At 57.6% G+C, this 25,091-nt stretch overlaps 1 protein-coding gene across 3 annotated transcripts; it reads right to left on the bottom strand.

Annotated features, from left to right (window-relative positions):
* Window positions 1-984: 984 nt before the first annotated feature.
* Window positions 985-23,610, bottom strand: KCNC4 (potassium voltage-gated channel subfamily C member 4; the record flags this gene model as incomplete). Of its 3 annotated transcripts, none has more annotated exons than XM_084276008.1 (5): window positions 5,408-5,514; window positions 13,385-13,570; window positions 14,959-15,895; window positions 20,607-21,353; window positions 23,443-23,610. In XM_084276008.1, the coding sequence occupies 5 exons, from the start codon at window positions 23,608-23,610 to the stop codon at window positions 5,408-5,410; spliced, it is 2,145 nt and encodes a 714-aa protein (XP_084132134.1). The 3 variants fall into 3 exon arrangements, with proteins under 3 accessions (XP_084132135.1, XP_084132134.1, XP_084132133.1); XM_084276007.1 differs by lacking the exon at window positions 5,408-5,514 and adding an exon at window positions 7,292-7,428; XM_084276009.1 differs by lacking the exons at window positions 5,408-5,514; window positions 23,443-23,610 and adding an exon at window positions 985-1,046 and having other exon boundaries at window positions 20,607-21,257.
* Between the last annotated feature and the right edge of the window lie 1,481 nt (window positions 23,611-25,091).

Below are 25,091 nucleotides of genomic sequence, written 5' to 3'. Positions count from 1 at the left end.
GGGTGCCCCCCACCCCATTCACCTATTGCTTCCCATCCCCGTCCCCACGCTGAACTGACCCACAGCCCCCCCCTCCCCCCCTAGCCCTGTCTGCTCAGGGTCTGCACCCCAGGGGTCAGCACCCCTGAGAGGGGGGTGATGGGGCAGCGACCTGCTCTCAGCACCACCCATGGAGCCTTTGAAACCCCGAAGAAGGGTCCCCAGCAGCTGTTTGGTGATGGAGGGGCCAGAGTGGAGCTGCAGGCGCGATGTCTGGGTGCGAGGTGCATCCGAAAGCCTGGGGGAAGGGAGGGGGCAGCCCAGGGGTGTGCCAGGGAGACGGGCAGCAGGCAGGGGAGCGGGGCCATGCCTGGCAGCCTGACCTCCCCTCCTGGCCCCACTGCTCTGTGGCATCTCTTGGGTGCCAACCCTTCCCCTCGCCCCAGCAGTGGAGCTGGCAGCCAGAGCTTTGGGCTGCTGTCATGGGCAAGCAAAGCTCCTCTGGGACAGCATCCCTCGGCCCTGGGGAGAGCATCCCTGGGGGCATGCATGTCCCAGCCTCGGGGAGAGCATCCCTCAGCCTCAGGGAGAGCGTCCCTGGGCTTTGGGGAGACTGTCTCCCCTGGGGAATGCAGCCCTTGGCCTCGGGGAGAGCATCTCTCCTGGGGAATGTGTCCCTTGGCCTTGGACAGATCCTCCCTGCAAATTGGAGAGAGCATCCTTGGGGGAACGCATCACTCTGCATTAGGAAGACCATCCTCTGGCCTCAGGGAAAGCATCCTTGAACCTTGGGGAGAGCATCCCTTGGCCTTGGGGGAACGTATCTCCTGGGGAATGTATGCCTTGGCCTCAGGGACAGCATCCCTCCACCTTTGGGAAAGCATCCTGTGGGGCACACATCCCTCCACCTCGGAGAAGTCATCCCTTGGGGCGAGCATCCCTTGGGGCGAGCATCCCTTGGGGAGAGCATCTCTCACCGGGGCACTGCCTGCATCCATCCGGGGCTCAGGAGAAGGTGACCACCTCACCCTGGGGGTAACTGGAAGAGATGACGTCTTGGCAGGTGTCTGGAATTAAAGACACAAGTATTAAACACACCGTTAGACACTGCTTTCATCAGCTATTTGGGGAGAAATAGGGGAGGGAGAGAGACCAAAAACTTCAAGGGGACCCAAACTTTTCAGGACGGGAGGGATAAAACGCTGCTATCCCACCAGTAAATCAGCACCAACTGCTTTTACAGAGCCTCAAAATAGACCCAGAGATAGGGAAATGATTCTCTGAGAGACACTAGACGTGGATTCAGGGTGATTTTCAGGTTCAGGATGAAGAGCAGAGGAAAGAAGCCACCCCTGCTGCAGCCCCCTCCTCCCAGAAAGCTGCTCTCAACCAAAACTTCTCCAGCCAACGCCGAGCCAGATGTCCCAAAGCCAAGCCTGGTGCATTAATATCCCGCAGTGTTTTTGCTTGTCTCTGTCTCTCTCTCCCTCTCATTTGTTATCATTGAATTAATTAACATTGATTGGAGCTCTGAGTCACAACGCTGCCTCTACCCCTGTGCCAGGACCCGGGTTCCAGGCGAGGGCCCATCAGGCGGGGAGGCAGCGCCTGATCCACCCGATAAGCCACGTCGCTGCCCTTTCCACCCAGGGATTTTGCAGCAAAACCCAACACCGACTCCTGACCGTGGGTTTGACCCAGCTCCTCCTCCCCCTAACCCAAACACAGCTCCAAAAGCACCTTGTTTCCCCCCAAAAATAAAAGGTCTCATCCTCCGTTGAGCATCACGGCGCAGTCTGGGTGAGCAGTGCCCAGACACAGAGGCTGCTCAAAGCCCCACAGCCCAGAAAAACCCATGGGATTAAAGTCCCTAAATGCCAGGGCTTGCCAGAAAGGTCCTCACCTCTCAAGCTGCCACGCTGGACCGGTTCAGGGGTCCCAGCATCATCCCCCAGCAGCGATTTGGGGACCAGCACTGGCCATGAACGAGGCAGCTGCTAAAAAATATCATCACCCCTGGCTCAATCACTCCTGCAAGCAGCTAAAAGCTCTAGGCCTGCTAGAAATATTCCCCGTCAGGTCAATTGATTTAGCAGGGACACGACTCAGCTTTTAACTCCCATCTCCTCCCTCCCTGTTCAAACCCATTTTGTGTGCTAGCTCAAGACCTGCTGCCCGCATCCTCCAGGGACCTGCCTTGGAAAGCAGCTTCCCAGCCTTGGAAAAAAATTAGCACAACTAAATATAAATAACAACAAGATATTTTTTTTTCCCTGGGTTTTATGTGTTTAATCGCTGTCCCCAGGCAAAGGTGCCAGGAGAAAACCATCCTCCTGTCTCAGCTCAGCGTTACCGGCTCTGTTCTGCATCGCTGGTGGGTCCCAGCCCTGCTCACCCTTGCAGCCTGTGGCTCCTTCCTCCACCTTCCCTGGATGCAGGTGGTGGGGTGATGCCCTGCAGCCCCTCCGTGGGCACAGTGGGAGGTTTGGCACAGCCTGGCTGCCACCCAGCCCTGGCAATCCCTGGGGTTTGCTGGGGTGCTCCCAGGGCCACCCCCCCTCCCCACAAATTTATGGGGATGATGAGTTCACACAGTCCCATTTTCCCCCTTCAAGCACCCCCTGAACACTCTCTAGCCAGCCTCCCCCTGCTCCAGCTCAGGGTTTGGGTAGGTCCTACACTAACCCCACTTTGCTCTGCCAGCACACTTGTGTTTCATTGCATTTTTTTCCTCTTCTTCCTCCCCTCACCCCACCCAGAGCTCTGTTTGCAGACAAGAGGCTCAGGAGGTGCCAAAAGAAACATCACCAAACACCAGAACAGTCCTGTGGGGATGGGGACCACAGCCCCCAGCCCCCTCCAAGCCTTCCCTGGGCTGAACCACTTTGTAGATCCCTTTTCACCGCTGTGACAGGAGGGGTTTGAAGAGCTGGCAGCACCCTGAGGGGTTGAGCACCCCAGCGTGCTCCCCAGATATCAGAATTAAACATCTCCCAGCCAACATCTGCATCTCCCTAATGGACCACGTAAAGATGGGGCTTGGGGGGCTCCTGACGATGGAGCAAACACCAGCAGCCACCTGCATCTCCTGTGCTGCCAGGACCACAGATGCTACCCAGGGGTTGGGTACAAGAGGAGGAACACGACCTGCTCCCCAGCAGTTCATAAGCCACTTTCCAACCTCCATTTACCTTTTCATGGGGGGAAAAACATAAGGATCGATCACCCGGGTGGAGGTAACAAAGTACCAGACTGGGAGCTGGGAGGCTCCTATTTATAAGCTCAACTGCATCTTATTTTGCATCTGCCTCTGCTCTCCCCGTTCCTCGTCAGCATGGGCAAGGGATGGGGTTGCTATTTATTTTATTTTCTTTTTATTGTCATCAAATAAGCGCTGAGGATTTTTCCTGGCAGCGCCGAGGAAGCCAGAAACAGGCTGCTTCTGGGCAGAGCAATTACTCTCTTGACATCTTAACCTCCTGCCCGGCTGCCTGACAGGCCCTTTGTATTTTCTCAGCTCTTTCAAGCATCTCCTGAGAAACGGAGTGGTTGTTGCAACAATAGCAATTAATACTCTGCACGCAACCAGGGATGGAGGCACAGTCTCCATGCAGCACTGGACTCTGAGTCTCCCAGGATGAAGAGAGAGAAGGAAGAAGCTGCTCATGGATGATGGAGGGGGGAACTGCCCCTAGACCCCCCTCTCAGATTGAAGGATGGAGCCGTACTGGTTTTGCTCCCTGCGCAGCTGGTTTCTGCACTGGGGTTGAGGGGGTTTGGTCCTCGCCCCAAAGTGCTGCTGGTCTCAGACAGACACACAGGCAGACAGATGCCAGGACAACAATGCTACACAGCACCTCTGGTACCATTCCCACTGTTGAGCATCACATGGGTTCGCAGCCGCGATGGGGAGCGGAGCCCAGGGCACCAACCGCTCCCCTGGGTACCACGCTGCGGGCATCACGCTGAACGTAGGTGATGTCAATAGGGTACACACAGAGCTTTACCCTCAGCTCCTGCTCAGTCCTGGCATCCTGCTGAAAACAGGGCTACACCTCAGACCCAACACCCTCACCCCATCCCATGGGAAACTCTCCTTTCCCAGCTGGGATGCCAGCAGCGGGCTCACAGCCCCGGCAGCTGCCACACACCAGTTGATTTTTATTTTTAATGCCATTTTAGGCCTCAGGCAGAGGCAGCTGGACTCCTATTGATTTATTCCCTTCGTCAAGAATAAATCAAGCAACCTTGCTTTCCCCTGCTGCTTGTTGCCTGAGCGGGAACGTGCGCTCCTCGCCAGAGCCCTAAACATAGACAAGCGGCTGGGAGGATATTCGGGGGAAGTATCGTATATTCTTGCTCTATTCTTATCCTATTCTCTAGGTGGCCAATTTTGGCTCCTGAGATAAAACCCTACAGAGGTGTTTAGTGGTCTGCTCTTCTGCTCCACTCCAGCCCTGTTTATAACCTTACCCAGGGGATTAACCCCAGCTCGCTCGCTCCCCAAAACCAACCCAGACCCCACCTGGAAAACAACAACATGCTGTTTTCCCCCTTCCAAATCACTTGTTCAGAAGGTGGTGGGGAGGAAGAGGGAGAAGATGCCATGGGTTTTTCAACAGTTTGGTGCCTCCCACTGAAATCCCTCCGTCTCCCATTCGGGGCTCAGTTGTTTTAGAGGAGCTTTTTGCACATTAGTCATCCCTTCTCCCGAGTTGCATAACACCACTGCTAAAAATTGCATCGTACCAGCTCCATGTCAGCTCTCATACACAACCCTGGTTGTTCTGATGGGGAGGAAATTTTTTTGGAGGTCCACCAAGGGTTTTCCACACCGGGCAACCGGCTTTGGTGTTTGGATGAGCTGGTTTGAGAGCTTGGGAGGGGGAAAGGAGAGGATGGGATCTCTCCGGAGCTGCTCTGGGTTTCATCCTCTGCTTTCAAGAGATGCCCATCCCAAAGTTTGAGTCTCTCAAGCTGCTCCTCCCACAGGAGACAGGGCAGCAGAGCTGCTTTTTCACGCCTGGCGCATCCCCAAAGTCAGTGTGTGACCTTGGTTAAATCATTTATGATTCAGAGACCACTGAACTCATGGAGGGGGAGGGTGACCTTCCCCCTCACACGGACAGGGGTATCTCAGCTCCTCCTGAAGGAAGAGGATGCACCAGGGAAGCTCCTATATGGTGCTGCCACGCTCACCCTCTCACAGGGTTTTGGGGTGACTCCTGAACATGACGAGGTACCCTGACCCTCTGGTGTGGGAACACCCTTTAACCACACGAGTTCAAGGAACTCGGCTGCCAGCGAGGAGCGAATCACCACAGGGTTCACAGCCAGAGACATCCCAGGCAGAGGAGGGATGCATCTCATCCTAACTTCTCCCCAGATCCAGATAAATTCCAGCTCCAGCACTGCATCTATGCAGAGCTCAGCTCCTGCCATCGAGCCCCAGGACCCAGCTCATGGCACCAAGGCTTTTTGTCTCTCTTTTTCCTCCCCCTCTTCCCTCCGACTCCGTCGTCTCCGCTCGCGTGGCTGGGGCTGGGCAAGGCAGGACGGGGAGAAGGAAGTGTGAAAGGAAAAGCAAAGGCTTCTCCTCGGCCCCGTGTGGGACTCAGAGGGGGGTTGGTTTTGGAGATGTGGTGACTGGCTCCTCCTGGCAGCTCCTTCAACTCAGTGGGGAGGAAAATAAAATAAGCCAGACGAGGGATTTAACGCTTCCTCCTTGCACAGCATCTCTTCCGCCGTGGCAGCAAGGAGTGTTACTGCAGGAGGTTCTGGGTGTTAGTTAACCCTTCTCTACACTGAGAGAGAAACTGAGGCACAGGAGAGCCTGAGAAGGAGGGTCTGGTCTGTGGGATCTACCAAAATGCAGTCCAGCCTGGCACCAAGGGGATCCTCCCTCTGCATCAGCCCCCTGAGCACCAGCTCCACCTTGGCTGTGATGGAGGGGAAGGACCCGACCCCCAAAGAGCCCCTGGGGTTTAAAGGCACCCAAAGCTAGGCTTTGCTTCCCACCTCTGGCTGAATGTCCCCAGGCTCTGGTCCTGCTTAGCCGGATTTGTGCAGAACAAGGAAAGAGACTGAACGATGCGAGTTGAGACCAACCCAGCCCCTTTCAGCCGCCCAAAGGGGAGGCTGAGCCCAGGCAACACAGCTAGAAACGAGACAGGGGACTGAAGGATTTGTTCTAGCCTAGGAAGGCACTCAAGATCCTTCAAAACCACCCCCCAAAAACTAATATATATGAGAAAAACCAGTGGCACCACAACCTCATCCTCCCAAGGCTAGGGGAGGACTTGGTTCAAACCCAGCTCCTGTCCCCACAGTGATGCTCTGCCCCATCACCCTGCACCTGTCTCCAGAGAGGCTCCATTCCCCCCCATCCACAGAGGCAGCATTTTGTCTCAAAACTCTCATTTCCCCACCATTCCACATCATCTTTCCCAACCACTCCCAGAAACCCACATTCCTCCTCCCAGATCTTCATGGGACCATCCATCCATACATTTTCCCAATCCTTTATCCCAGCCTCCATGGGATCCCCGCACCCAGCCCAGGGACCAACAGCATCCCACCTTCACAAGACCTTGGGGCTGGTTTCCAAGGCTGCCAAAGCCACCTTCAGCCCCAGGACCATCCCTGGGGGGCGGATGGAGAAGCAGACACAAGCAGGGAAAGAACGAGTGTGACTTAGGCAGAAAAAGGCACAAAACAAAAGGGGAACCACTGCTGGGCAGGGAACAGAGGTTTATTCATCTGTCGCCTTCAGAAACTCAAGGCTGGTTGGTTTTTTTTAAAAAAAAAGAAAAGAAAAGACCTAAAATGATATGAATTCAGCCATTTCCAGCACAAGGATATATAATTTTATGAGTCAGCACGTCCTCCTTGCCTTTCCACCACACCACCCTTTAGCCCAAGCGCAGACGGCCCACGGGGAGGAGGGCTCGACACCAGAGGGAAGCGCATGGGTTGGCCCAATTTATTTAGGATGAGTAAGGTTTCTAGGGGTGGGGAAGGAAGGAGGGGGGGTGGGGGGGACAACACCACCTACTCTGGGGACTGTCCCAAACACACGGACACGAGACAAGTTCGATGGAGACGTTACACATCCTGCACACCAGGCAGGGGGAGCACGGCGGCAGCGCTGGGCTGGAGAAGGTCAGAGCCCACTTCTCAGCGATGGAGATGTCCCAGCTCGGTCTCCTCTGGGCTCAGGATGTGGGGAAGGGGTTGTGTGTGTGTGTGCAGGGGGAAGGGAAGGGACAGACAGAGCGACACGACACGACAAAGCAGGATCCGGGCGGGTGTTTTAGAGGATGGAGGGGACGGGAGAGCAGGGACGCCGCAGAGGACAGGGAGAGCTGCAGCGGGACGTGAGGGGAGCCAAGCCCACCGTGGATCCTGCCACACCATCTATGCTGCTTAGGCTTCGGGATTTTCCATAGCCTTGGTGAAGAAAAGGGACAGGTTAGAGCCAGGCAGCCTCCTTCCCAAGGCTCGGGAAGCAAAGAGCACCAGGGTGTCGCCCAGCCCCGCACCCCAATTCAACCCCCTTAAGAAAAGAAAAGTCAGAAAGGCCTTTTGGAGGGTGAATGAGCCTCTGCAGATCCTCCAGACCCCCCCCTCCCTTCCCCTCGGCTCCCCATGCAGTGTTGGCTGAATCCAAGACCTGAGAGCCATTGATGGTAGGAGACCAAATCGGTCAGGGGAGGGCAGGGAGGGAGGAGGTTGGGGGTTGTTTCCCGAATTGCTCTGAATGAGGGATGAGTCTGGGGGTTTCGTGGGCTGAAGCGGACGGGGAAAAGCAGCAGAACTCAAACAAATGTGGGATTTGGAAGGAGTTGTTCCCCTGGCTCTGGTTTATAAGGTGGCTGGAGCAGCAAATTGCTGCTGACACCTTTCTGTATGGAGAGGAGCAGGTGGACACTCTCCTTGTTTTCCATAAGAAATTGCACTAAAGAGCAAATATTTCTATTGCTTTAAGCACGGGAACCCTTCCCACTCTCCTGACCAGCCAGAAATTGCTCCAGCTTTTATTGAAAAGCGACAGCCAGAACAAATGCTCTGGCAGGTCAAAAGCCACTTTTCTTTCTGGAAAGAAGTGTGTTCACACTGAAAATTGCATTTTTAGGACCAAACAAGAGCCCTGTTCAAAGATGAGCCCCGAGATTTGCTCTCTGGACCTCTGCACCTTGCAGGACCAGCTCTACTGCTAAAATAAGGGAAACTAAGGATGCTCCAAGCTGCGATGAGCCCAGCAGTCCTGCGCCACGCCGCGCTCGCTGCATCTTCACTGAGAGCCCGGATGAGCAAATCCAGCCTCCCCTTTGCCTTCCCCAGCGAGCTCTGGAGACAGCCAGCGCGTGCGAGCGAGAGGAGGGCTCCCTGACAGCAGAAAAACAAGGTGATGGATGGCCCCTTCAGCTTGGAAACCGTCCCTGCATCGTGTGTCCCCCCCCACCCCAGGGAGTTATTGGCACGTCTCTGGGTTTTGCTTTGCTGTGAAGGCACCGATGGCGGGTGCTGGCCTGGGCCAGGCTGCTTTGGGCTCGGATTAGGGCTGACTGCTCTCTCTGGAGTGACCACAGCATCACCCCCCACATATACCCCTGAGAGATGCTGAGGCTGGAAAAAGGCTCCAGAGTGGTACCTCTTTAAATCTGATTTTTAAGCTCCTTTTTGTCCTCTCAACCTCATCATTTCCCAACCACAGATGCCGGCAGGACAGGTACAAGAGTCTTCAACCACTTCCCATAACTCCTCTCCAGGAGACGCAGCTCCTCCAGCTTGGAGGCAGGGAAAGGGCTGGGGGGCAGCAGCTGCCAAAACCTGTTGCTGACTCCAACAAAGCTTTGCCATTTCCCACAGCAGAGGTGAGAGCAGAATCAGAGCCCAAACAGAAGAGCAATTTCCCTATTTACTTTTTGGCATGAAACCATGCAGGGAGCGAGGAGGGAAGCAAGTGCAGCCCTAAGCTGGGGAGCCCCAGCCTGAGCTGGGGATGTGTCCCACCTACAGACCCCGCTGATCCCCTAAAAAAATAACCCAAACAGCATCCCCAACCCTGCATTGGGCTCATCCTTCAACAAGCCTTGCTCTTTTTGCAGGAGTGCTGAGGCTCTTTGAAGAGCTCACTCATTTCCCTGCCCACATCCCATCCTAAAGCCATCATGCCGAGATGCAGCCGGCTCCTGAAAGCTTGGGGTTACTGATGGATCCAGCACCCAAACAACATCCATTTGTCAAGAGGCCTTATGGGCTTGGGGCTCACTGGAAGCCACTTTGGCAATGCAAGGACCTGCTGATGTGGTCGAGCACTTTGTAGGGATGCTCTTTGTATTCTTGCTCAGATTGCCGCATAGAAAGGGATGGAAACAGGCATGGGAACAGCGCCAAAAATCACACTGCCAGTTTTGATTAAAGTCTCAAGCATCACAGTTTGGGGCAGCACTTTATAAAGATGCTTGATTGCCCCAGAGCCCCTCAGCAACGAGACTCTGAGCGAGGGTAACCCTGCCCCAAGCCCAACACTTCGTTTTCTCCATCAATTAATTCCCAACGCACATAAAGCCGTGCTCAGGGGATCACCTGGGAAGGAGCTCAGGACTCCATCCCTCAAGGCCATCGTGGTTTTCCACCAAGCTCAGGGCCAGGTGCCACCACGGTGTCAAACCACAGAGCACCGGAGGCTCGTGCTCTGCTAATTGCCACTGGTGCCATTCATTAAGGGAACCGGTATCCCAGCAACTCTCACAGGTGCTAACTGGGGTCACCGGGATCACTTTATAAGCGGGTTTGTTGCCAAGGAGCCATGTGGAGGCATCTTATAAACAGGCTCTGACCAGGGGGCTTTACCAGGGGCCTGGCAGCGCCGCGCTCCCCGTGTGCGAGCGCTCGCTGCTCCGCGGCGCACGTGCACGCTCACACACGCTCAGAGCCAGCAGCAGATGGGGACGGGGTAACGTGCTGGCAGCATCGCCCAGGAACGCCTGTGCTGGTTTATAGTGGCAGCCTGGCGCTCATCTGCGCGCTGCACGCGCGTCCCCTGGCCCTGCTCATCACCAGAGGACGCTCACCTGAGCATCCCTCGCTCGATCCCACACCGCTCAAGCCATGTGTCCATCATGGCCCTGCACTAGTGGCAAGCAACCACCTAAAATCAGCGGTGGGATGCTCTGGCTTCTGGAAAACAAGCCCAAAATTCCTGCCCAAAAATGCCCTCCCCTCCACTGAGCCCATTCCCCTCATCTTGACACCCCACTCTAGTGTCAATCACCACCTTTTTCTAGACCATCATGGCCAAGCTCGTTGGCACAGATGATGCTGGACTCATCCTGCCTCCATATCCCTCCATCCAAGCAGAAGACGGGGCTCACCTGACAAGGCAGATCCATGCCAACATGCCTGGGCCCCAGCAGGACACGTTTTAGGGAACTGCTGGGCAGGGCACGAGTGCTGAAGGGAGATAAGGGGTCTGGAGCCATCCCCAGCAGCAAGGGAGCAAGGTGACACCACAGGAATCAGCATCAGGGACAAGAAACACATGCCACATGGCAATCCACTGCAATCCAGCTCAGTCTTCTCTGGGGCACAGGTCCAAGGGATGGTGGGCAGGGGTAGCTCTTCTCTCTGAGCTGCCCCACGGAGACCAGCTGCTGGAATTGGGCTCAAACCATGACGGATGCCGTGATCTGCAGCATATTCCTGAACCAGCTCCATCCCCTGATTTCCACAGCTTGTACAGACATCAGTACCTGTCCCAGGATCTGACAGATGGCCATCAGCAAGTTGGGCTCAGAACCAAGCTCATCTCAATTTGCAGAGCTGCCAGCATCCCAGTACCAGAACAAACAGCCTCAGCAGGAGATAAATCAGGACCAAGGGAAGAGGCGCCTTCGCGGCTCCCAACAGCTTTTGGCTGGAGCACCGAGGCTGCTTTGCCCCTCTGATCATCTCTGGTCACCACTAACCCTGACCACACCGGAGCATTTCACCAGGGAAGAATTCAGCACTGATGTCCCAGGACAGCACCCCATGGTCCATCCCCAACAGCCCCAAAGCAGGACACGGATATCAAGGTTCCCTCTTAAAGGTCTCACATATCACTCGAACTCCTCTGGACACCACATCCACCTGTCTCCAGGTGCAAGACCTTTTCAGCAAGGTGGAGGGTAAGTGGCCCACATCTGCTTCTACTTCTAATTGTAAAAATCACTCTGATATTTGCAGGAAACGGACCAGAACAAACCAAGAAAGATCACCAGAGTGCCCTTTCAAACAGCCACCGTGCACGAAGAACTCCTGGTCTCCTGCAAGCAAGCAATGTGACTTGGGAGCCCAGGAAGAGCAGCACTGGGTCCTCAGCTATTAGATCTACTCTACTTCCCCTGGCTTCACTGGGACCAAGATCAAATGCTTCAGTTGAAGAGATGCCTGACTTGAGCATCTTGTAAGGATGAAGATGGCTTTTGTCCATCTCCTTCACCTCTCCCAGTTTAGTGTGTCCCCCCTCCTGGTCTGGGGCAGGACTGGAGCCCCTTACCTCACCTCATTAGCAGGCGTTAAGAAAAGAGACCAACTTCACAGAAGAAGGCACTTCCAGGAGAAACACGAGTCTAGCCAAGCAAATACTTGCAGAGTACCCTCCTGCCCAGAGATGAGCAGAGCTTTTCATCTTCTCCCCCCTTTCCCAGGGACGAGGCTGAGCAGGAACCCCGCAGGGAATCCTTCATCTCCCAGGGGGAAGCAATCATCTTGCTTCTACTAATGTACTAGATGTGACCGCCCCCAAACACCTCCCTGTGCCTCAAGACCATCCAGTCTTTACCAACCCAACCAGTGCAACAGCAACAAACCCCCAAGGGCCTCTGAAGCATCAACCCCACGAGTCACCAGGGCTTGCTGTACCACTCATCATCTTTCCTCCTGCCTGGTCCCAGCTCACACTGACCATTCCCTGTGAGTAACTGGGATTAGGTGGCAACAAAGAAGTCAAGGTAGGTCAACTCCACCACTCCATCCTCCCACACCACCCTGGGCACACAGAAAAAACACAGAACTAATTAAAAAGAAAAAAGAATTATCCCAGAAATCGAAGGTGCAGCTCAAAGCAGGCACTGGATTTATCCTCTGGGGGCTGGGAGATTATAGAATCAGAGAATCCCAGGGGTTGGAAGGGACCTGGAGAGCTCCTGGGGTCCAACCCCCCTGCCAAAGCAGCTCCCCAGCTCATATTGCACAGGGCGGCGTCCAGATGGGGCTGGAATCCCTCCAGAGATGGAGACTCCACACCCCCTGGGCAGCCTGTCCCAGGGCTCCCTCACCCTCACTGGGGAAAAGTTCTTCCCCAGGTTGGTGTGGAACTCCCTGTGCTCCAACTTGCAGCCATTGCCCCTTGTCCTGTCCCCACAGACACTGAAAAGGGGCTGCCCATTCCCCCTGCATCCCATGCTTAATATATTGATAAACACTAATAAGTTCCCCCCTTAGTCTTTTCAAGACTGAACAGCCCCAGCTCACTCAGCCTTTCCTCACAGGGGAGATGCTCCAGGCCCTTCAGCATCTCCGTAGCCTCCTCTGGACTCTCTCCAGGAGATCCCTGTCTGTTTGATCCCAGGGAGCCCATAACTGGACACAACACTCCAGGTGGGGCCTGGAGCACAGGACACACTCACTGGTGGAGCGGAGAAGGCTGGAGGACGGCGTGAAGGGACCAGGCTGAAGAGGACTGGGTTTTTTTTGTCATGGGAAGGAGAGTTTTGTGTTTTCCTGACTCATCTCCCCCCAGTTTCCCATAGAAAGCCTCAACACCACACAAAGCTCACTGCCCAAGCCTGAGGAGACAGCCTTTCTGGCAGCCTGGGGCTTTTGGCAAGGCAGCACTCGACACATCACAGCTCCCCACACTCAAACCCACCAAAAGGCATCAGAGGGAGAGGAAAGGAAAAGCCTGTGTGTGTTTTCTTTCCCTACTGAAAACCTTTAGACCACCTTCGGTCACAAGCCCACCAGGAGAGATGTGCCCCTCACACCTCCCTGAGACGGGTGCTTGTAGCACAGGGAAAAGAGCTGGAAAGACAGGAGAAGCTGGAGCAAAGGGACAGGCCTGTCCCAAAGGAGGGCAGTGCAGCCAGCATGGGGTCACAGCCCCCAAAAGGGTGGTAACCAGGGGAGGAGAGCTTGGGGCAGGAGAAAACAAAAAGGATAGAGCTGGCACGGCGAGACATGATGGCCAGAGATGAAGCAGATGGAGAGGCAGGGAGACAAGTGGATTTAGGGAGCAGAAAACAACAGCCAGGCAGGCAGATGGAAGATGAACCACTGTCTCGGATCGATGCAACAAACCACCACCTCAGTCCTCCAGCTCACCCTCCCCAGCTCCGGGCTCCAGGCACAGCCGTACCTTTCTGGATGCCTCCGTCCACCGCGCAGGAGAAGTCGCCCGTGGCCAGCAGGAAGCAGGTGGAGGATTTCTTGTTCTTGTCCCGGGTGCTGGAGCGCCGCATGGGCCGCTTCTCCTCATCGGCCGGCGAGAGCGGCTGCTCCTCGTCGGACAGCACCACGTTGGCCTCGCCGTTCTGCTTCGAGTCTGCAAGAAGGTGGCAGAGACTCCTCAGCAGTTGAGAAAGCCGCAGGGTGAGGTGGTTTGGGGTGGCCAGAAGGGTTTGTTTACGCCGTGGAAGGAAGGAGAAGAGCAGATTGCAGGTGGCCCAGAGCAATACCCACAAATTCAGGTACTGATCCCAGCCTGGACGTGCTAACTTAGGGTGGCCAAGGGAGCAGGACTATGCCAGACCTCAATCCCAAGCAGCAAACAGCGTATCTGACTCCTGCTGAAGGCCATATACCTTGTGTGAAGCCATGAGGGGTCTGCCAAGGGAGAAACACCCCTCATCCTTAGGATTCATCCCCCTCATTGGTGGGAATCAGCTCTCCAAAACTCACACTGCTGAGATACAGACTGCTGAGGTGAGTGGTGAGCTGCTAATTTAAGTCATCTGAGCCTGTGGGAGGATGTTATGCTAATGACCCCGGTGAGGGTCTGGGCTGTGCTCCTGGGTGGTGTTGGGGGGGAGGGATGTGCTTCACCTGCTCCTCCAGAGCAGGACAGCTGCTCATGCTGCCAGGGCTCCTGAGGCAGGCACACAGGAGATTTATAAAGGAGAACTCCTGCCTGGGGCACGTGGAGCTCCCTCTGCCCCCACGGGTGAGGGACCACAAACAGATGTGGCCAGATGTGGGCAGCTCAGGGCAATGAATGCCACCTCAGTGCAGGGTCCCACCACAGTCCCTCCTGCTTCCACACTGCAGAGCTCCAGAGCTGCTGCTGTCAGCAAACCAGAATGAGAAGGGCAAAGCAGCCTCCATGGCCAGCAGTGACACCACGGCTGGGCTCTCACAGGGTCTGAGACCAAATAGAAGGTGTATGGGGGCTGGTTTTGCTCCTGCCCAAGCACAGGATTTGGAGATGCATTGACCTTGCCATGCAGGGATGCTACATCTACAAGAAGATGAACAGGGAGGTGGGGTCAAGCCCCAGGGAGCATCCAGGGATTGATCCATTTTGGTGAAACTCACACTGATTTACAGTGGAAGGACGTGTAAGAAAACCTACCCCCAGGGCATTACCAGGCTAAGATGGGAGTCAGGCAAAGGGTCTTCTCTCTGTCAGCATGAGGAAGAGGTGGGCTAAGTAGGGACACCTTGAATCACACCACAGTGACTTGATCTGTGCCGTTAGGAGAGCAGGACACAGCCTTCCCCCCACCCTGCTTGGAGGGGAAACTTGATCTTCAGCATCCTGGTCCACCAATACAGCACCCACCACCCAGACACCCAAGGAGACACCCAAGAGCTGGGGGCTGTGTACTGCAGCAGGGCAGTCCCCACAGACTCTGGACAACAAGGGACCAAAAGCACTGCCTTGGGGGTTCCCAAGCATCTCCCCCTCCCTCTCCCCCACCTTTGGGGTCTCACCTGACCGTTTCCTCTCAGCCGCCCCCTCCTCTACAGCCAAGGGGCAGGTGTCACTCTGGGTGCTGTTCCTGGGTGAGTTCTCCTCGGATTTGCAGTAGGTAGGGGAGTCCAGCGGGGCCGGACGGGGTATATGCTTTTTCTTCTTCTTTGGCAACTTCTGCTTGGCCATGGCCAAGGAATAGTACATCCCAAAGTTATTGACAATGACAGGCACGGGCATGGCGATGGTGAGCACCCCGGCTAACGCGCAGAGAGCCCCCACCACCATGCCCGACCAGGTCTTGGGGTACATGTCGCCGTAGCCCAGGGTCGTCATCGTGACCACAGCCCACCAGAACCCGATGGGGATGTTCTTAAAGTGAGTGTGGTCGCTGCCCCGGGGGTCGGATGTCTTGGCTCCGATCCGCTCGGCGTAGTAGATCATAGTGGCGAAAATCAAGACACCCAGAGCGAGGAAGATGATGAGGAGCAGGAATTCATTGGTGCTGGCCCGGAGTGTGTGGCCCAGCACCCGGAGACCCACAAAGTGCCGTGTCAGCTTGAAGATCCGGAGGATCCGGACGAAACGGACCACCCGTAGGAAGCCCAGTACATCCCGGGCAGCTTTGGAGGACAGGCCACTGAGCCCTACCTCTAGGTAGAAGGGCAAGATGGCCACGAAGTCAATGATGTTGAGCAGGTTTTTAATGAAGAGAAGCTTATCTGGACAGCAGATGATGCGAACCAGGAACTCGAGGGTGAACCACAGGACGCAGACCCCTTCGATGTAGGTGAGGATGGGCTCTGTCTCCACTTTGTGCGTCAGCAGGATGGTCGTGGTGTTGCCAACCACCAGGGTCTCCGTCACGTTGACGTCGATGTTGAAGGCCTCGTGTGTCTCCAGGCAGAAGGTTGTGATGGAGACCAGGATGAAGAACAGCGAGGCAAAAGCAACTACCTGCAAAAGCAGAAGTTACAGGGGCCGTTAGCTGATGTGGGTCACCCTCTCCTCTTTGGAAGGGAGCAGAAATTTTACTAGCCACTGTGACAGGAACTTTGGGGCAGCCCTGGGACATACTTCTGGTGTCACCTGCCTTTGGCACATCTCTTCTAATCCCTGCTAGTGCATAGCAACAGCAGTGATGGGAGAAGTCCTGGTTCAGTAAAGAGTGCAAGAGGCTCAAAGCTCCCCAGGAGCTTTGCTGCTGCCACCCACTTCCCCAAGACCAAGGACACAGAATGGGGGTGGGATCCCTGGGGTGACAGCAAGCATCAGTGTTTGGGGCCATCAGTCCAGAACCTTTCTCCAAGTGCTACCACGTGTGCAGGGGAAGGTGTGCTGGGCTCCAACAGTGGCCGGAGACAGCTCAGAAGTGACAGTGATGAGGATGGAGACCTGCAGCAGCCTGGGTTTGGGGACAAAACCTCCACTTGGAACACACATGGAAAGGGAACTTGGAGAGGACTGCCAAAGAGCTTGTCCCCAGGTTCATCCCAACCCTCTCCTGGATGAGATGTTTGCACCATTCATGACTGGCAGGTTTGGGGTCTGGATATATCAGAGACGTCCTTTCGCCCCCTCCCTGCTCCCTAAGAGTGGACAATGTGCCCACAAACAGTCCCAGGACCAAGAGGGGCAGGATGAGGAGGAGAGGAGCAGGCAGAGCTCAACCTCCCAACAATGCCTGGACCTGGTGACACCCAGATGCTCCCATTTCTCCCCTCTGCCTGACCGGTGAGACTTCTGTCCCCTCCCCAGGGCACACTGCAGTGAGCAGATGAGCGAGGAGGGGCTGGCAGCACGCGGTGGCAATCACAGGCTGTGTCAGAAAGAAAAGACTTTGTTGTGTCCCCCCCCATCAATCCTCCCCCTGCCAGGATGAGCTCATGATGAGTCCATTACCCAGAGCATCTGTTCCCAAAGAGCCCCTGAGAAAAAAAAAAAACCCAGCCTCTGAACAGAGAAGCTCTTCTTCTACCTTCCTCCAGCCTGAAACCACAGAGTGAGCTTGGCTCCCTGGGAGCAGATCCTGCTGCAGCACCCTGCGCTGCAAGCACAGCCTGCCCTGCAAGCACAGCCTGCCCTGCACCCAGCAGGATGAGGCCTTTCGCTGTCCAAGCCACCCGAGCGGCTGCGCCCGGCAGCAGCGGCACCGTGAGCCAACAGCCCGGGTCCTGGGCTGGAGTGAATCAGCAGCAGAGACAGTCTGAGTCACGCTTGAGAGACACCCAGCCCCGGACACCGGCGGTAACGCGCCCGCAGCCCTGAGCCTGCCCAGAGCATCCTTGAGGGGTGTCCCCAAGGGCAAACCCCTATGGGTCCAGCACAGAGAGCATCAGCCCTCCAGGAGTTAGGTGTGAAAGTTTAAGCCAAGGCTTTGATTGACAGGGAAACCTCTGGAAGATGATTCTCCCCACTCCAGCAGCAACAGATGCCTACTCGGGGATGGGCTGAGATGCTCCAAACCCCTCAGGTCAGACCCCAGCAGCCTGTGGTGATTGGCCACCCACAATTTGGGCAGCGAACCCAAGGGAAAGGTGGGAGCTTAAAGCCAGGCTGGCTTAACCAGACTGGCCTAGCTGAGGTAACCCACTTCTCAGCTGCGGGCTGAGTAACACTCCCAAGTCTCACTGCATGGGGAATCTCCAGAAAAATTAAAGAGTAAAAGCTGAGACTCAAACCAAAGCAGGAAGAGGAAATATTACCCAGGAAGAGAGCAGGACCCTGCAGATGCTCAGGCGATGAAGCAGCCCTGCTGTATGAGCCGTGTAGGTGAGATCTGACTGAGCCCCAGGAGCAAAAGCGACCTCTACAAATAGGAGAGAACCAACCATCACCCCCACACACACACCCCCCAAGCCAATAGTGCTGCTCCAGTTCTGTGCCAGCTGAAGGTCTGACCTGAGATGTCTTATCTCAGCTTTGGCCCCTGCTCCAAGCTCCATTTTTTCCCCAAAACTATCTTAAAAATTAAGTAAGGTCTCAGTAGATACCCAGTGACCACCAGTACAGCACCCAGATCCCCACTGAACAGGTTCTCCAGAACCTGCTGATGAGCCACAGGATCTCAACATGAGCTCAACAGCTTGGGAAGGGTGTTGCCCCCTAAAAACCCACCCCACAGCCCTACGGGGTGTCACTAACCTGGAAAGCCCCAGTGGAAGTCAGGGCAGGACAACACAAGTTGGGCCACAAAGGGAAAAATCAGTGAGCTACAAGAGAGCAGAGTTTGGGAGTAAAATCACAACCAGGGCAGGTTCCCATGGGGAGAAAGAGCTTTGAGCTGGGCCAGCAGCTACACTGGGACCAGATTTGCACTGAGACTGGACACAGGAGCCAAGGTCCTGCTGGGTGTCGATGCTACAAGGAAAAGAGGCTGAAACTCGAGGAGGGAATTTCTAACCACACGTTGAGGCGGTTGCCAGCTCAGGATGTACCAGGAGAGAGAAGTGCTGGAGGGAGGGAAAGATGGAAATAGCCAGGAGCCAACTGAGTCAGGGCCCGAGGGGCCGCTCTGCAGGCGAGGAGGAGCAAGGACTGGAGGAATTCAGCCCCCGAGACTCTTAGTCACTGCTGTCGCACGATGGAGGGAGGGTTCACACACAGACAGCCTGGGACTGCTCCCCTTCCTGCTGCTGCCAAGGTTTGGCAAGACACACTGGACCACACAGAGCATCCCTGGGCCAAGCAGCATGGCTGCAGCATCCCTTGTGCTCCAGAAAGGAAGGGGGAGACTCCAAAACAGGCTGAAATCCCACTTCAGCCACCCCCAAATACCAGGGCAGCAACATCACCCTTGCACCTGCAGAGATGCTCGTGTGTCCCAGAGCATCCTAGTGCCAGGGGGTGACTCCAAGCCAGTAATGGTTCTCTGTTAACTGGGCACACTGGGTTGGTTGCATTGCTCTGTGCCTCAGTTTCCCTTTCTTACAGAGCAGCTCTTCTAAGCTGTTGCACAGCCATTCTGCTATTTCAGAGTGGCAAATAGGACCCAGAAGAGCCTGTGAGCTGGGAGGTGACTGTCCCTGTGGTGGTACAAAGCTGAGCCTTTATCTTAGGGCAGTAAGAATGAAGCAGAGAGCTCCCAGCACAGACTGGTCACACTCCAACCCCAGTCACAGCTCACATCACAACCACCTCCACTCCCCCCCAACTCACTCCTGCTCCTGTTTAGCAAATGCCTTTCAGAGAGCAGCTCAGCACAGGGGAAAAGCAGAACCAACCCATAACATGGAAACACCCCTCAGTGGAATTATTCTGCTGGGGTTTATGTTTTAATTTGGAGCTTTGCAGCACTCAGAGCATCGCGGGGTTGGGGGGGTGGGGGACAAGCCCTCAGAGGTGGGCTAAGGATCAGGCATCCCTTTCAGAAGGAGTAAAGCTCTTGGTGCTCCAGCACCCTCTGCGTGTGTGTGTGCTGCTCTTACGTTAGCTGCACAAACACCGCCTTGCCGAGCTGACCCCCTGCCCCGCGCGCTGCTGGTGGGTGTGAAATGCCTGCAGGATTTCTTACCATTGATGGGTTTTTACACCTCTAAATGCAGCCAGAATTCATTTAGAACCCAAACGCCTCTATGTGTGTGCAGCAGATCTATGAGCTGGGTGTCCGGGGGGGATGGGGGGGGGGACGACACACGCGTGGGGATGGGGCCGGATGGGTATGGAAAGGATGTGGGTGGGTGTCTGGGGTCGGTGGGCAGCGCTGTGGGGATGATCTAAGAGTAGCTGGGGATAGGAGACACGTGGGCTGAAGAGTGTCCGAGACAGGCTGGGAACCTGAAGATGCACCTGGGATCTGTCCTGGGCACGTCAGGGGCTGTGGGTAGGGATGGTCTGTGCCTGCAAGGGGGGGGTTGTGGAGGATGTCAGCACATCACAGGTGTGTGTGCAGTGCGCTGGGTCCTCAGGGACATGTGTGGATGCAGGGGGTGTGTGGGGGGGTTGGTGTTTGCCTGTTAACCATGGCTGAGCCTGCGCTCGCACGTGCTGATGGGGACCGTATGCTGCGCGTGGGCAGCATCGACGCCGCGACGCTCGGGGACAGGGGTGTGGGGACGAGGGTGCTCGCAGGGCGCAGGGATGGGTGCCTGGGCAGAGACATGGGGTGTCCTCTGGGGCTGCTGCTGCTGCTGACATTGCAGGAGAGCGCAAGCTCCGTGAGGACAACCAGAAGGGTCCCGTTTGCTTCAGGACCCGATTTGGGTGCCAGCAGGCACCAGCCCTGTCCCCCTACTCCATACCTGGGTGGTTGAACTTGGGTGTTGGTGTAGGCAGGTGTGCAGCCCAGAGAGAAGAACCCAAGTAATCCTGCCTGTCCTGGAGCATCCCAAAAACCTGCCAAGACTCAGCCCTGCCAAGGACTCTCCCCGACAATCCCTCACCTCCCTGCACCCGTGAGGTGCCCAACCAGCACCCGAGGGCACGATGGGTGCAGGGACTGGGCTTACCTCCAGTTCCAGCAATGTATTGGGAGGGGACAAGGAGATGATGGAAGAAGCTTCCCATAGGATGGGAGATGGCCAACATGGCCCATGGTAGGAGGGAGATGGCTATGGGTGCCACGTAACACACCGGGGTAGTTTTTCTCACCCAAGGGGGAGGGGAGATGAAGACACAACCCCAGCACAGTCCCATCCCACCTCCCCACCAGCACGTTTTGGGAGCTTACCCTTGCTGCCTTGGACGAATACGGGTCCTCAAAGAGCGCCCACATCTTGGGCTGCCAATTCCGACAGCAGCCACCCCCTCCGGCAGCCCCTGCCGCCCCCGGCGGCCTGTCATCCATGCCCAGCCGTTGAAGGGCCATCTCCCTACCCCCTTCCTCTTCAGGCTCCTCTCCACCAGCCCCTCCACCTGGCTCGGGGCTCTCAAAGATGTCCAGGGCCTCTTCAGCATCGCGATGCTGGCGGTAGGTCATCCAGCAGCAGGGCTCCACGTCGGTCTCATCGATTCCCCAGTAGGTCAGCTCCTCTTCGAAGAGGGGCCCGCAGATGTCCGCGGGGCAGTGCAGCTTGCCGGTGCGGTAGTAGTTGAGCACGTAGGAGAAGATCCCGGGGTGGCGGTCGAAGAAGAACTCATTGCTTTTGCCATCAAAGTCAAAGTTGCTCTGGGCATCGGGGTCGGCGAGCCAGGCCAGGCGGGTGCCCGGCAAAGTCCGTAGGGTGCTCTTGTAGGTCTCATGCCGGGTGCCACCTACGTTGATGGTGATCTTGTCCGACTCTTCCCCTTTGCCCATCTCTTCCTTCAGGCATGTTTTGGAGGGTGGTTTGTTCCCAGACTTGCGTCCACGGTAGGAGGAGACACACACCGAGCTGATCATAGATTTCGGTGGATGGGAGATGCACGCTACGCGCACCCTTCCTCCGGGCGAGGAGCTGGGGGTCGGCGGAGGCGGGAGAAGGGGGCAGAGATGGGACTGGGGAGGGGAAAAGGGGGGGGCTCAGGCTTGGCTCTGGCCTCAGGGGGAGCAGGCTGGAGCCGAGCCGGACACCGCCGGCTGCTGAGGGACGGCAGGGGAGGCTGCAACCTCCACCCCCTCCAAAACCACCCCCTAAATAAAACCGCCTTAAACCAGGAGCCAGCCCAGCCCCGCCGGGCAGCAACAAGTGCAGGCAGGAGGGGGCCGCGGGCAGGGCTGGGTTGGGGGGGGGTGGCGCCGGGGGGGAGTGCGGGCTGGGGTCCGGCAGCCCCGGCTCTGCCGCGGGGGGGGGGGGGATGCGGGCCCGGCTGGGGAGGATGCTGCTGCCGCCGCCAAGGCCGGGGAGGGGGGTGGCGGAAGAGCCTCGCGCCCCGCCGGGCTGCGCGTCCGTGTCCCCCGCTCCCGGTACCTGCAGCGCCCGGCGCGGGGGGGGGAACGGGGGGACACCCGCCGCCCGCCCCTCCCGCTCCGGCGGCTCCGCGCTCCCCCCGCACCGGGCTCGGGGGGGGGGAGGGAGGCGGCTGGGGGTCGCCTCCGCTGGCTCCTGGCGGATGGGGAAAATCGGGGAGCCCCTTTCCCCTCCGCTTCCCCCCTTTTACCGCCCCCCCCCACCCCCACCAGCCGGGCCCTGCCCTCCCGGGGGGGCTGCGGCGCCGGGGTTGCCCCGCTCACGCGTGGCCGGGGATGGGGGGGTGGGGGGGCCTGTTGCGCCCCGGCGCTTGTCTCCCGGCTTGCTTGGGCGCGGGGGAGGCGGCGAGGGCTGCTCCGGGGCTCGGCGGGGGAAGAGCCGCCGCCCGGGGCTTTTATAGGGGCTGGGAGCGAGCGGCGGGGTTACGGGAACCGGCACCGCCCCGCCGGGGGGCCGGGGACCCCCTTCCTCCCACCCCCCGCCCCAGCGCCCAGCCCCACAGCCCCCCGCCGCTGCCCTCCCTCCCAACCACGCTCCTCCATCCCCGCATCCCTCCCTCCATCCTCCCATCCCTCCATCCATCCCCTCCACCCCCATCCCAGCTCTCCCCCCGCCCCCCCTTCCCCTGCCCACCCCCCCCACCCCCCTCCCCAGGCTCCCCCCGCACCCCCACCGCAGGCTCACCTCCCCGCGGGGCCCGACGCGCCGGTGAGGCTCTCGGGGGGTCGGTGTCAGCGAGGAGTGAACCCCGGACACCCCAGCTCCGCTTCGCGCCGGAGGGGAAATGCAGCCCAGAGCTGCCTGCGGATCTGGAGCCAGCTCTTGGCAGAGGCTCGAGCAGATCCCATCCCATCCCTCCCTGGCTCGCAATCCCTCGCTCACCGAGAGGTCAGGAGAGACCGACCCCGAGTGCGGGGCCGTGGCCGGGGGAGGGGGGCGGAACAGGGCGGCTGCGGGCAGATCTGGCCCCTCGGTTCCTCCCACGACCCTCCCCTGTCCCCCTCTCTGAGCCTTTCTCGGTCCTGTTTTGGCTCCCCCGTGAAAGACGCCCCTTCCCCGGAGCTGTGCCCACTGACACCAGGGCTGGGACCCAGGGTACCAACCACCCCAGCCCCAGGGGACCCTCCCTTAACCTCCCCCATCTTTGGGGACGTTCTTACACCCCTGGAGTGCTGGTGATGCTCAGCACCATCTCCTGGGGCTGGGGAGGAGGTGAAGAGCTGTGGTGCCCCAGGGGACCAGCCTGTCACCAAGACGAAGAGCGGAGGGACCCAGTGCCACCAGCACTGTTTACTCCTGCACTGGTGCTGGGGGGGAATGCAGATGGGTGCTTTGGGGTCACAGGTGGGATCCAAGCCCAGCTCAGGCCTGCTATCATTGTGGGAGGGGGGCGAGCTGGGGGGTCAACACTTGAATAATGAGATTTTTGGGGGCAGGGGAGAGCGAGTGGGGGATACCACCCTACACCAGCATCCCTGTCTGCACCTCTGCCCCCCAGGGCCCCTCCTCCTCCTGCTCTGCTCCAGTTTGTCCCCTCAGTGACATTCTCAACCCCCTAACTGGGAGGGAGGAGGGGGAGGGGGGCTTTGGGATGGCTGGGGCAAACAATCCACCCAAAAAACCAGCCACGAGGCACGAGAGCCGCGCTTAAAAAAAGACCAAAAACCAAAATCTTACCCCCAAGAAAGCCCTGCTCCAACTGTAACTGCAACCCCACAGCTTCCAGGGCCGGATCCTGAGCGGGTGGAGGCTGGCGTAGCTCCACACCCAAACCACCCGGGGCTGCACCAGCGGGAGAGCCTGGAGCCCGAGGGAAAACCGTGCTGGAAAGATCCAGCCTTGCATCACCGGCCAGGCAGCGCAGCTCAGCTCAGCTCAGCTCCTCATCATCCGTAATGCGAGTTGGGCCGGGAGGAAGGGATGCAGCGACCTGAGGCTCATATTTTATCCAGTGACTTTCAGCCCAGAGAGATCTTCGTGCACCCGAGCGCGGCCGTTCCTGGGGTGGGGGGGGTGGCCAGGCAGACAAATGGGTTGTATCTGGGGAAGGAAGAGATCTTTTAAGCCAGCAACACCCGCCCAAAGCTGTCTGCTCTCTAAATATGCCTTCAGATTTTTAATGTCCATGAAAAAAAAAGAAGAAAAGAGAGAGAAAGAGAAAATAGAAAGAGCTTGATGAACAGGGGCCTTTTGGGAGCAAGAGGGAGTCACTTCTGCAGGGACCTCCTGCGAGGCTGGAGGCATCTCGGATAACATCCAGGTGAAAGCTGGAACAAAGAGAAGGACCTGGAAGATCTCAGGGGGTATGGGTTCCAATCTGGAAAGCCAGAGCCCGTGGGTGGGCCCTGAGGCCACAATAAGGGGTCTCTGGGTCCCCTCCGCTGCGCACTGTGCTGTCTCTGCCCTGACCTGGCACAGCACCCTGGCACTGTCCATCATGCAGCACATGGCCCCAACCCGGTACTCCAAGACAATGCAAGGGGCCAGGGGGTGCTCAGAGGGCTCTGTGGCCTAAAGGAGAGGTCAGGGAGATGCTGGCATCACAGAGTGCCTCCATCCATGGAGGGATGGAGGAGGAAGGTGGACTGTGGCTCACTTGGAAGATGGATGACCCTGCTTTGGGGTAGAGGTGGACAAACCAACCCCTCCAGGTTTGTTTTTGCCCAGGATCCTGTGAAGAGGAAGTTACGTTGACCTCAACAACCTACAGGTGCTCCAGACGAGGTCTCTGCCCTCTCCTTGCTTTTGGTGGGATGGGTCCCACCTGTAGCACCCACAACACCGCAGGGTGCGGATGAGGCAGCAGAGCAGCTCCCCGAGGCACCAACCCCCAGCCCCCTTTCAGGACGCTCTCCGGGAGGTGGATCTGCCTGAAGCAGCCACCTCAAGCCACACACAAGGCTCTTCTTTGCCATCCACCTCTGACGGGGGGGGATTTTCTTCCAGATAAAATAGCTGGGGGTCACCAGCCAAGCGTGGGCACCTGTGGCCGGGGGCTGCACGGCCAGAGCGCACAGCCCCAGCCCTCCGCGCCCTCTGCCTGGATGGGGAGCTGGCTCATCCCCCTGGCCCGCACCCCGGGTCCCTCCCGAGCCCAGGGCTGTGGGTGCCGCGCTGCTGTCGCACAGTGCCATCTTGTGGGACCCGCAGCGGCGAGGCACGGGAGGAGGAAGGCGGTGGAGGGTGGCTGGGGCCAGCGGGGAATCTGGCTCCATCCGCGCCGGCGCTGATGTGATTTTGCTCCGTAAAAGCACTTGGGGAGCGGGAGGAGGCTGGGTTGGGGGGGGGCGGGGTGGTGAGCGTCTGGCTTTGGAACGACCGGGAGC

Source organism: Gallinula chloropus, assembly GCF_964237585.1.
Source record: "Gallinula chloropus genome assembly, chromosome: 27".
Classification (NCBI taxonomy): Eukaryota; Metazoa; Chordata; class Aves; order Gruiformes; family Rallidae; genus Gallinula; species Gallinula chloropus.
Note: the sequence above shows the minus strand (reverse complement) of the source record. Positions and strands in the feature narration are given on the sequence as shown.